The sequence below is a fragment of the Phyllobates terribilis genome, unplaced genomic scaffold (assembly GCF_046119375.1).
Source record: "Phyllobates terribilis strain yellow unplaced genomic scaffold, ASM4611937v1 Scaffold_2__4_contigs__length_985480577, whole genome shotgun sequence".
Lineage (NCBI taxonomy): Eukaryota > Metazoa > Chordata > Amphibia > Anura > Dendrobatidae > Phyllobates > Phyllobates terribilis.
This window is the reverse complement of record NW_027362762.1, coordinates 616,375,072-616,388,228: the sequence shown is the minus strand read 5'-3', so window position 1 is coordinate 616,388,228 and position 13,157 is coordinate 616,375,072. Positions and strand designations below refer to the sequence as shown.

The following is a 13,157-nucleotide window of genomic DNA, read 5'->3' as shown; positions in this document are numbered from 1 at the left end:
AAAGCTTTTGAGTCTTCAGAATGATCTCAATCCAGTACCGCCCAGACTTTCGCCGGATTCATGCGAAAACCTGTGGACGATGAGAAATATCCCAGAAAAGGGATCTCCTTAACCGAAAACATACATTTCTCTGGTTTGACATATAATTTATTGCCCCTGAGTATTTTTAAGACTGGCCTGACATGTACCGGATGAGACTCAAGGTCTGGCAAATAAATCAATAGGTCGTCCAGATAGACTACCACAAATCTACCTGCCACATGAGAAAAAATTTAATTTACAAAGTGCTAAAGAACAACAGGAGCATTAGTCAACCTAAATGGCATAACGAGGTTTTCCTAGTGTCCCTCTGGTTTATTAAAAAACAGTCTTCCATTCATCCCCCTCCTTTATACGGATGAGATTATATGCCCCCCTGAGGTCCAGTTTAGAAAACCACTTAGCTCGGAAGATCTGGTTAAAAAGAGGTCCGGAATGAGAGAGAGAGGATAAGGATCCCGAAATCGAGTCAGGGGCGTAACCCCCCCCCCCCCGTCTTTTTTCTTAACAAAGAAGCACCCTGCTGCAACGGGAGGTGAGGAAGGTCTGATATGATCCTTAGCCAGATTTTCTGAAATACAGTCCTTCATGGCCTGCCTTTCCAGACCTGAAATATTATACAACCTGCTCTTAGGCAATTTGGCCCCAGAAATGTAATTAATTGCACAATCATAAGGATTATGAGGGGGAAGTTCCTGACACCACTGTTCTGAGAACACATCCTCAAAATCAGACAGGTATTCTGGCAGGGACAGAGTATCAACCCTGGATAAAAGGGTGTACAAGCAGTGACTCTGACAGTATTCACTCCACCTTACTACCCTCCCGAGTCTGCCAGTCCACCTCGGGATTGTGCAATGTCAGCCAAGGTAGTCCAAGAAGCACAGGAGAGGGCAAGGCCTCTAACATGTAACAATCGATTGATTCCAAATACATGGCCCACACCTGTAGACGTATCCTTCGAATGACCTGAGTAAAATATCCCTGGCGCAAGGGTGCAGAATCAACAGCGATTATAGGTATGGATCTAGACAATTTGTGAGGATTGAGACCCTGGTCCTGGATGAACTGGGTGTCAATCAGATTAAACCCCACCCAACTGTCCAAAAAGGACAAAATAACCACCTTACTTTCGCCTAAATGGATCTCGGCTGGTAAAAAGAATTGTGACCTACCCACAGAGGAAATATATACACTCGTTTGCTAACTTCATTGCAACCCGGGCTCCTGAGTCGTGTAGGTGGACAAGTACCAACAAAATAACCCTTCTTAACACAGAAAAAACAAACTCCCTCTTTTCACTGAACTGCAGGAGGACTGGTAAAACGAGACGTCCCCCCAACTGCATGGTTCACTCAGTAGACTCAGCCCTAAGTTCCATTGTCCCCTGAACACCCGAAAATAGAGGTGTCTCTTTATGTCTCTGACGTAGACAGTGGTCCACTCGGATAGCTAGAGACATGGAAGCCTCCAGGGAAACTGGGGTCTCACATAGAGCAAATGCATTGTTTACCCTCAAAAAGCCCGACAGAACTGACTACGGAGCACTGGATCATTCTGCCTAGTATTCGTAGACCACCTATGGAACTCTGAGCAATACTCCTCCATTAGCTGGTCTCCCTGCTGCAGCTGACGTACAGTGGGTACGGACAGTATTCAGACCCCTTTAAATTTTTCACTCTTTGTTTCATTGCAGCCATTTGGTAAACTCTAAAAAGTTCATTTTTTATTCTCATTAATCTACACTCTGCACCCCATATTGACTAAAAAAAAACAGAAATGTAGAAATTTTTGCAAATTTATTAAAAAAGAAAAACTGAAATATCACATGGTCATAAGTATTCAGACCCTTTGCTCAGTATTGAGTAGAAGCAACCTTTTGAGATAGTACACCCATGAGTTTTCTTGGGAATGATGCAACAAGTTTTTCACACCTGGATTTGGGGATCCTCTGCCATTCTTCCTTGCAGATCCTCTCTAGTTCCGTCAGGTTGGATGGTGAACGTTAGTGGATAGCCATTTTAAGGTCTCTCCAGAGATGCTCAATTGGGTTTAGGTCAGGACTCTGGCTGGGCCAGTCAAGAATGGTCACAGAGTTGTTCTGAAGCTACTCCTTTGTTATTTTAGCTGTGTGCTTAGGTTCATTGTCTTGTTAGAAGGTGAACCTTTGGCCAAGTCTGAGGTCCTGAGCACCCTGGAAGAGGTTTTCATCCAGGATATCTCTGTATTTGGCCGCATTCATGTTTCCTTCAATTGCAACCAGTCGTCCTGTCCCTGCAGCTGAAAAACACCCCCATAGCATGATGCTGCGACCACCATGTTTCACTGTTGGGATTGTATTGGACAGGTGATGAGCAGTGCCTGGTTTTCTCCACACATACCGCTTAGAACTTTTTGGTGATAAGATTCTCTGGTCTGATGAGACAAAGATAGAATTATTTCTCATAGTCTGGGAGTCCTTCATGTGTTTTTGAGCAAACTCTATGCGGCCTTTCATATGTCTTGCACTGAGGAGAGGCTTCCGTCGGGCCACTCTGCCATAAAGGCCCAACTGGTGGAGGGCTGCAGTGATAATTGACTTTGTGAAACTTTCTCCCATCTCCCTACTGCAACTCTGGAGCTCAGCCACAGTGATCTTGGGGTACTTCTTTACCTTGGGCAGTACCTTTGAGCTCATGATTCTCATTTGGTCTGACATGCACTGTGAGCTGTGAGGTCTTATATAGACAGGTGTGTGCCTTTCCAAATCAAGTCCTATCAGTTTAATTAAACACAGCTGGACACAAATGAAGGAGTAGAACCATCTCAAGGAGGATCACAAGGAAATAGACAGCATGTGACTTAAATATGAGTGACTGAGCAAAGGGTCTGAATACTTAAGAGCAAATGGCTGCAATGAAACAAAAAGAGAAAAATTTAAAGGGGTCTGAATACTTTCCGTACCCACTGTATGTAGTAGTGCCCGTACATTGACATGCCCAGTACATTACGCCCAGCTCATGGTTTTGAAGACACGCACCTGTAAATTATGCGGGCTCTCATCGCTACAGAAATCCAAACATGTGGACATTAAATGTGGTCTAGGCACACTGTAGGACTCAGAAGGGAGGGGAGCATTTGGAAGCGAAGAATACGTTGGATTTCTTTTGGGGGCTGTGGAGTCATAGCACACAAGCTCTGGAAACGTGCTACCAGTATCATGACGCATTTGAGTGGGGACTTTTTTTTGTAGATTGAATTGAAGCTTTTATTGAGAACACTTTACATAACATTTTGGATGCACTTACAGAGTTTCCATCAAAATATTCCAAAGACGTGATTCAGATGATACCCCCTGAGGGATCCATTCACTATAAAATGAGGCAGCATAGTTACTCAGGACGCCATCTAGCCACTGTTTAGTAGTGAAAGGTGCATAAAACTGTAGACGACCGTAGACACTTAAAAAGACGGACACCACTCGCTCACAGGCCAAATGGTGTCCACAGTGTCCCCATCTTCCTCATTATAGGGAGTCTTCCATTGGGGTTTCCGCCTGAATCACTTCACTTATTAAATCTGACAGGGCACACCTGTGAAGTGAAAACCATTTCCGGTGACTACCTCTTGAAGCTCATCAAGAGAATGCCAAGAGTGTGCAAAGCAGTCATCAAAGCAAAAGGTGGCTACTTTGAAGAACCTAGAATATAAGACATATTTTCAGTTGTTTCACACTTTTTTGTTAACTATATAATTCCACATGTGTTAATTCATAGTTTTGATGCCTTCAGTGTGAATGTACGATTTTCATAGTTATGAAAATACAGAAAAATATTTAAATGAGAAGGTGTGTCCAAACTTTTGGTCTGTACTGTATTTAAAGAAGAGCAAGCAGAAGGAAGACAACGGACTGTGGAGCAACATGGACCTGAGGAGCAGAGAGCAGCTGCGAGGCCAGGACCGAGGAGACTAAACAGTGCAGCGGTGAGGGCCCATAGTTTTACTGCACAGGCAGTGGAGGATGGGAGAATATGAGAGCAGAGCTGGGGGAGCTTGTGTGTGTGTGTAAAAAGCTTCCAATTACATGTTCTCAGTATGGAAGCTCTGGGCCACAATGAAATGGCACCTAGACACACCTACAGCTGTGAATTGAGCAGCCCACAGAGGCGTGCCCAGTTTACAGCTAATGTGGCTACAATGTTACAGATATATTTGAAGGAGTGTGAGTGTAGTGTAGTAACTCTTACACTCCTGAAAAGCAAGATGGCAGCCCCCAGTAGCTGCAAAACAAATTAATAAAAAAAACTATAAATACTGGGCACTTGAAAATATGTTATAACATTAAGGAATTTAACAGTTTAATTTATTTTACATATTGTAAAAATGCGCCACCTTCCCTTTAAACTATTCTTGCATTGTCATATTTTGAGAGCTAGAATTTTTCTTTATTTCTGCCAACAGTCACGTGAGAGTTGTTTTTATTGTGTTGACGTTTTATTGGTACCATTTTCCGCCACATAATATTCACGGATCGCTTTCTATTCCAATTTTTGGGAGGCAGAATGAACAAAATCCAGCAATGCAGGAATTCTTCGGGAAACTAAAATTACAGCAATACCACATTTATATCTTTTTATTTTGCCGCTTTTGCACAATAAAAAGTAATTTATAGAAAAAAGAATTGTTTTTACATCGCCATATTGTTACAGCTATAGCTTTTTTATTATTTTGCTGACAGAGCTGTATGGCGGCTTGTTTTTTGCATACCAAGATGACATTTTCAACTATACCATTTTTATTTACATTCAACTTTTATTGCATTGCATTCCACTTTTTTTTGGTGGTATGATGAAAAACAAACGTTTTTGGCCATGTTTTTTATTTCTCTTGTTAATGGTACTCACTGAAGAAATTAACTAGTGTGACAGTTTTATTGATCAGGTCGTTCTGGACAAATGTGTACTTTTTTTTACATAAATATATGTATTTATGGGTATACTTTTTTTTATTTTTATAATGTTTTGTGATTTTTATTTTTATTTTTTTTAGATTTTTACAATTTTTTTTCCCTTTTTTACTTAGTCCACCTATGAATCTTTAACTTTTATTACTCTAATCACAGGTATAATGCATTGCGATGCACTAGCACTGCAACGCATTACACCTTTCAGTGTTACACTGACAGAATGCCTTTTAGACCATGCTCCTGGTATGGTCTAACAGGCCACCATAGCTGTAAGACCCGGAGGTCGTCAAGTGACCTTGGGATACCATGACTGCCATCGGGCCCTCACGATGACGTCGCAGGGGTGGCGATCAGAAGGGTCAGCCAGCGGGGTTACAGATTGCGGAATTTAGGGGGTTAAACAGCCAAGGCTTGGCTATCACTTAAGCCGAGCTCCCGGCAGCAATTGTGCGGGGACAGCTCCTGTGCCCTGCACAATTGCCATGACGTATCTGTACATCACTGGTCGGGAACCCCTTCCCGACCACAATAGGTAGGCCAAATATTGTGAAGGGGTTAAATAACAGTAACTGTAGGCAACAAGCAAATTGAAATCAGTTAAAATCAAAGATTGAACATGGATTTTAATCACTAGACAAATTTATCTTAAACGTATCTAGTTGTGTGCAAATTTGGATCAAATGCAATTTTATTAAGTGAATCACATTGCTATAATTCACTAAAATGGTATTTTGCTGTCTTACCATAGTCCGCGAGTTCCTGTGACCCTTGTATACAAGTTTTGAAGGAGGCTGGCGAATATTTTGCATGTCTAATTCTTCCAACTCCTTTCTTTCTTTTCGTCTTCTAAAAAGCTCTTGGATGCGAGCTGCTGCAGATCTCCTAAAATGCAGATTAAGATCTTACACATAAAGTGAAATGTTACTGCAGAATTAAGAAATAGTTTAATTTACTATTCATCTTAAGTTATGAGAAAAGCAATTCCTTTTAGCCACACAAAATGGACGTTAAAAAATCTTGCAGTTGACCCAATATACAGTATACTTTGTGGCTGACCCAATATACATATAACTATTATATATATATTTATACACCAACGTGTGCATTAGCATATATATATATATACGCACACACACACACACACATATACATACATATACAGTGACATGTAAAAGTTTGGGCACTCCTCGTCAAAATTACTGAGCTCGGAGAATGAATCTTTCATTAGCCTAGATAAGTGGTATGGAAGTTTTATTATCCCAGACCTGATGCCCTCAGGCTGTGTGCCCACGAATCATTTTCCAAGCGAATTTCTGCAGCATAAACGCTTGGGAAACGCTTGCTAATCCGACCCCCATGGTCCCCAATGACAAGCCGCAATGTCAATGCCCATGCTACAGATTTTTCCGCAGCATTTATGCTGCGCTCAAAAATCCGCAGCATCTCCATTAATTTTGCGGACACGCAGCGTAATCGCCGCCATTGACTTGCATTGAAACACATAATATCCGTGTCAGTACATTTGTACACACGGATATTATATGATTCTATGTGCGGATGGTACCCAGGTCTGGGGGAGAGGAGACTCTCATCCAGACCTGGGTACCATAGAAACTGTAAAAAAAAAAGAATTTAAAATAAAAAATAAAGCTTATACTTACCTTCCGATGTCCTCCCGGTGTTTTGTCTTCTCCGTCCGGTCTCTTGCACTGCTCGCGCTGTTGTGAAGGACCTGCCATGACGTCACTGAGTCATGGGACCCATCACATGGCTCAATGACGTCACCACAGGTCCTTCACACCCCCGCAAGCAGTGCAAGACACTGGACGCAGCGTAGATAACACCGGGAGGACATCAGAAGGTGAGTATAAACTTTATTTTTTTATTTTTTAGCATTCTTATTCTTTTTTTTTTTTTTTTTTTTAACTAACTTGGTCACACTACTATAAATCCATGCCGGTTGCATGGATTTATATAGTGTGAACAAGTTGTCAAGCACTTTTCCAAGTGATGCTAAAATCGCTAGGAAAGCGCTTAATAACCCGCATGCAGAAATGTATGCAAAAACGCTTCACAAACGCTTCTACCTGGCGGGAAAAACGCATGTACAATCCGCATGCGTTTTTCCTGCCAGGGAGAAGCGTAAAAAATATGCAGTATTTCTGCATCGTGGGCACTTAGCCTCACTGTCTCTGGAGCAGAGTCCTAAGATTTTGTAAATTGTCTCTTCAGAGAGGAAGAGGAACAGAACTCTAGTGCCACCTACAGGAAGTAGCAATCCTAAAAGTCAATAGTGACCCTTTAACGAGCCTTATCACATGACTTAGAATATAAGCCAGAACCAGAAACTCAATTTGTAGACACTGTGTTTCGAGGTACTGCCCCTCGTCAGTGCAAAGTGTGAGTTCTAGTTTGGCTGGGTGAGAGGCGTCAGACTGGTATCTAAGGGGTAACATTGCTCCTTACATTACAGACTTTGCAGTAAGTCATAAATCCGTGTGATAGATTTAGTCCTATGTGGAGGGTATCAAAGAATTTTTGTTCACTTAACCGTGGGTGTTCTTGTGATTTGAAGTTGCCTTTTAATCCCTCAACAACAGCCGATATGCATTAAAATGGCGACCGCTAAGGGGCCTTATTCCCTCATCGCCGTTTTAAAATGGCGACCAGAAATAAGGGTATAGTGCTCCCGGATTTACTGGTCCCCAATTACATGATCACCATTATTCAATGATTTACAGTTGTGCTCAAAAATTTACATACCCTAGCAGAATTTTTCCATTCTTGGCTTGTTTCAGAGAATATGAGTGATATCAAAAAAACTTTTCTCCACTCATGGTTATTGGTTGGGTGAAGCCATTTATTGTCAAACTACTGTATTTTCTCTTTTTAAATCTTAATGACAACCAAAAACATCCAAATGACAAAAGTTTTGAAGTATTTGAGGCAGTAGCGTAGCTACCGCGGGGCGCAGAGGGTGCGGTTGCCCCGGGCCCAGCGCTCAGGGGGGCCCACCACGAGGCACCCACCCGGAGATATGCTATGCTTAACTATATCGGAGTGCACAGCGCTCAGATATACTTAAGCCAGGGCTGCACAGCATGCAGCTCTCTGCTGGCTCCCTTCTCCCTGTGTTCAGCTGTATTCAGTCTGTTAGACATGAATACAGCTGAGCAACACTGCAGCGAGGGGACGTAGGGGCGCTCTCATCAGCTCCCCGCCCCGACATGCAGTAAAGTGAAGAGGTCACACATTGCTGACCTCATCACTGCTGTGATCACTGAGCCGTAGAGCGGTAAAGGACGTGTCCGCAAAGGATGTTATGTGATTTCACGTAACGAGGCAGGGGGAAAAAATGTGAGAGTGAGCAGCAAGGGGGGTGGACCATATAGAAAAGTGTTGGGAAAGTAAGGAGAGGAGGAAGCATGGGAACAATATGGAGGGGTGGGGGGACCATTTGGAGAAGTGGGGGCCGTATGGAGAAATGGGGGACAGTATGGAGAGGTGGGAGCGTACGTGACAATATGGGTATGGGGGAACAGGATGGAGAACTTGGAGCATCTGAGGGCCTTATGGAGAAGAGGGAGTGTGGTGGGATTGTATGGAGGAGTGTGGGGACTATATGGAGAAGTGGGAGTGTGGGTGGACCGTATGGAGAAGTGGGTGTAAAATATGAAGAAGTGGGGGAACAGTAGAGAGATGGGAGTGAAGGGGATAATATGGAGAAATGGGGTACAGAATGGATAACTAGAAGTGTGTGGGTCCATATGTAGAAGTGGAGTGTGAGAGGATTGTATGGAGAAGCAGTGGAACAGTAAGTAGAGATGGCTGCGTGGGGGGACAGTATGGAGAGCTGAGAGTGTGGGGAACAATATGGAGAAGTGGGGGCACAGTATGGGGAAGTGGGGGCACAGTATGTATAGATGGGAGTGTGGAGGCACAGTATGGATAGGTGAGAGCTTTGGGGACAATATAGAGAAGTGTGGGCACAGTATGTGGAGATGGGAGCATGAGGGGACAGTATGAAGAGGGGAGAGCTTTGGGGACAATATGGAGAAGTGGGGGTACAGTATGGAGAAGTTGGATTCATGTACTGACAGTGCATCTGGTAATGGATTCAAGCACTGACGGTGGTTCTGATCTACTACAAATGTACCAATCCATAACTTTTTAGGGGTCGGCACCCTGCTGAGGCGGTCACCTTTCTGCCACTGCCACCCTTCTGTGGCCGTCACCCTGCTGCCAAAGTGGGAAAGGTAAGCACCTTATAGAGACAAAACTTATAGGGACTTTTATTGTATATGAGGGATGCTAATGTGAAGGCACAGTATCTTGTGGGCAGTATGCAGAGGAAGAAAAGTGTGGTTCTAGGGCTGTATTCATCTACTGGTTCCGGCACTGCATTAATTTACCAATAGTGGTTTTGGTACTGTATTCATGTACTGACGGTGGTTCTGTGTATATTGTAGCAGTGGGCCCACCATTCTTTGTATAGGGAAGCTGTGGGGCGTTATATTGTGTATAAGGGAGCTATGGGCCCAGCATACTGTATATAGAAGAGCTGTGGGGACATCATACTCTGTATAAGGGAGCTATGGGTCCTCTATACTGTATATAGAGGAGCTGTACAGTACAGACCAAAAGTTTGGACACACCTTCTCATTTAAAGATTTTTCTGTATTTTCATGACTATGAAAATTGTACATTCACACTGAAGGCATCAAAACTAGGAATTAACACATGTGGAATTATATAGTTAACAAAAAAGTGTGAAACAACTGAAAATATGTCTTATATTCTAGGTTCTTCAAAGTAGCCACCTTTTGCTTTGATGACTGCTTTGCACACTCTTGGCATTCTCTTGATGAGCTTCAAGAGGTAGTCACCGGAAATGGTTTTCACTTCACAGGTGTGCCCTGTCAGGTTTAATAAGTGGGATTTCTTGCCTTATAAATGGGGTTGGGACCATCAGTTGTGTTGTGCAGAAGTATGTTGGATACACAGCAGATAGTCCTACTGAATAAACTGGAAAAATTTGTATTATGGCAAGAAAAAAGCAACTAAGTAAAGAAAAACGAGTGGCCATCATTACTTTAAGAAATGAAGGTCAGTCAGTGCGAAAAATTGGGAAAACTTTGAAAGTGTCCCCAAGTGCAGTTGCAAAAACCATCAAGTGCTACAAAGAAACTGGCTCACATGAGGACCGCCCCAGGAAAGGAAAACCAAGAGTCACCTCTGCTTCTGAGGATAAGCTTATCCGAGTCACCAGCCTCAAAAATCATAAGGTAACAGCAGCTCAGATTAGAGACCAGGTCAATGCCACACAGAGTTCTAGCAGCAGACACATCTCTTCAACAACTGTTAAGAGGAGACTTCGTGCAGCAGGCCTTCATGGTAAAATAGCTGATCGGAAACCACTGCTAAGGACAGGCAACAAGCAGAAGAGACTTGTTTGGGCTAAAGAACACAAGGAATGGAAATCTGTGCTTTGGTCTGATGAGTCCAAATTTGAGATCATTGGTTCCAACCACCGTGTCTTTGTGCGACTCAGAAAAGGTGAACGGATGGACTCTACATGCTTGGTTCCCACCGTGAAGCATGGAGGAGGAGGTGTGATGGTGTGGGGGTGCTTTGCTAGTGACACTGTTGGGGATTTATTCAAAATTGAAGGCATACTGAACCAGCATGGCTAGCACAGCATCTTGCAGCGGCATGCTATTCCATCCGGTTTGCGTTTAGTTGGACCATCATTTATTTTTCAACAGGACAATGACCTTAAACACACCTCCAGGCTGTGTAAGGGTTATTTAACCAAGAAGGAGAGTGATGGGGTGCTACACCAGATGACCTGGCCTCCACAGTCACCAGACCTGAACCCAATCGAGATGGTTTGGGGTGAGCTGGACCGCAGAGTGAAGGCAAAAGGGCCAACAAGTGCTAAACATCTCTGGGAACTCCTTCAAGATTGTTGGAAGACCATTTCCGGTGACTACCTCTTGAAGCTCATCAAGAGAATGCCAAGAGTGTGCAAAGCAGTCATCAAAGCAAAAGGTGGCTACTTTGAAGAACCTAGAATATAAGACATATTTTCAGTTGTTTCACACTTTTTTGTTAAGTATATAATTCCACATGTGTTAATTCCTAGTTTTGATGCCTTCAGTGTGAATGTACAATTTTCATAGTCATGAAAATACAGAAAAATCTTTAAATGAGAAGGTGTGTCCAAACTTTAGGTCTGTACTGTATATTGGGGGGACCCAGTGGACATTATTAAATGTCAAGTGGACACTATTGAAGCATTATTGTTATAGGGGCACTCAGAGTATTGTAACCATCAATGAGGCAAAATGTGGACACTTTTCTAGGGCACTTGCACAGAGCATTAATCTTTTCAATGCAGCAATTTTACCATCTAGAGGGCACAAAGGAGGCATTATTACTTTCCAAGTGGCACAGTGGCGGCATTACTATGTGGGGCAGTAAGAGGAGCTGATTTTGTACCACACAGCAGGTGCAGTAATAGGGACACATTCGACAGCAGAGGCTCAGCATCGGGGTATCAGCAGGATGACGAGTTTGTTTAGATTGGGAATAGATGGGGATGGTGCTGGAAATGTGAGACGTCAAATGTGTTTTCGTTGTAATCTCTGCAGGCAAGTCCTGGCTGGAGAAGTCGTCATGTCTGTCTGAGCCAGATGGAAAAGACGGGAAAATGAATGACTCCACCAGAAAGAACATCAGCTTTAAGTTACTATATATACCTGTACTGTGATTGCTTTTATGTTCTGCAGCACTGGTATCTACCACTATATGGTCACCATATGGTGATAATATGAGTGTTGGTCTTTGTGTAGAGATTCATTTTCAGAGCGTTCATCTCCTGAGGATCCTCTACGCCCACGATCAGGGTTCACCACCATAGTTGTACCCACAGTTATCTGGTTAGGGGCCCACTCAGAGGTCCGTCCCCCCCCCCCCCCCCACCGAGCTCAACCCCTAGCTACACCTCTGATTTGAGTAGTGTGGTTTTTAAATATCATCACTTTTGGGGAGTTTCCAATATATAGGCCCCCCAAAGTCCATTTAAATCTGAATAGGACCCAAAAGAAACATCTTTTCTAAATTTGTTGAAAATAAAATGAGAAATTGCTGCTAAATTTTAAGTCCTCTAACATGCTAACAAAATAAAGTGACGTTTGAAAAACTATGCAGATGTAAAGTAGAGATATGGGAAATGTTATTTATTAATTATTTTGTACAGCATGACTAACTCGTTTAAGGATATAAAGATTGAAAGTTTGAAAAATGCTTCTTTTATTGCAATATTTTCACAAATGAAAGCAAGTTATATTGAACAAAATTTATCACTACCATGAAGAACAATAAATCAGTTATCAGAATCACTGGGATCTGTTGAAGTGTTCCAGAGTTATTACCACAAAATGACACTGGTCAGATTTCTAAAATTTGGCCTAGTCATTAAGGTCAAAATTAGCTCAGCCACTAATGGGTTAATATAACAACTTTCAAATTGCTTATGTTGTGTCCTGGACCACAAATGTTTGGCCACAGGTTGATGGTTTTTTTGTCTGTAATTATGTGGCAATGAGATCTCATCCTTGCTCTCAGTTTCTGTCCAGTTTCTCCAAAATAAAGAACCCCAGTGGGACATTAAGTACACCACACTGGAAGAGGAATATGTGAATGTCCCAGGAATCTTACAGTCCTGCTGTTTAGATACTATTTAAAAGGAACATTGTAAAATTCTATATATAATCCACTGCCAAACCGGTCATGCTGGAGGATGTTGCAGGAAGCAGAACGTTCTCCACGGCATCTCCAGATTCTGTCACATGTGTTCAGTGTGAACCTGCTCTCATCCATGACGAGCACAGGGCACCAATATCTAATCTGCCAATCTTGGTGTTCTCTGGCAAATGCCAATCACCCTGCACGGTGTTGGGCTGTAAGCACAACACCCACTTGTGGACATCGGGCTCTCATACCACCCACAGAGTCTGTTTCTGACAGTTTGAGCAGACATATGGATGTTAGTGGCCTGCTGGAGGTCATTTTGCAGGCTTTGGCACTGCTCCTCCTTGCACAAAGGAGGAGGTAGCGGTCCTGCTGTGGGGTTGTTGCCATCCTACGGACTCCCTCCACATCTCCTGGT

The 13,157-nt window shown here is 43.0% G+C and overlaps 1 protein-coding gene across 4 annotated transcripts in view; it reads right to left on the bottom strand.

Annotated features, from left to right (window-relative positions):
- Positions 1-13,157, bottom strand: part of DCAF6 (DDB1 and CUL4 associated factor 6) — a 287,738-nt gene that overhangs the window by 41,866 nt on the left and 232,715 nt on the right. For all 4 annotated transcript variants that reach the window (XM_073666525.1, XM_073666526.1, XM_073666527.1 and 1 more), the window contains one exon: positions 5,728-5,866. In XM_073666525.1, coding sequence (XP_073522626.1) covers positions 5,728-5,866 — 139 coding nt within the window. The remainder of the gene's footprint in view (positions 1-5,727; positions 5,867-13,157) is intronic.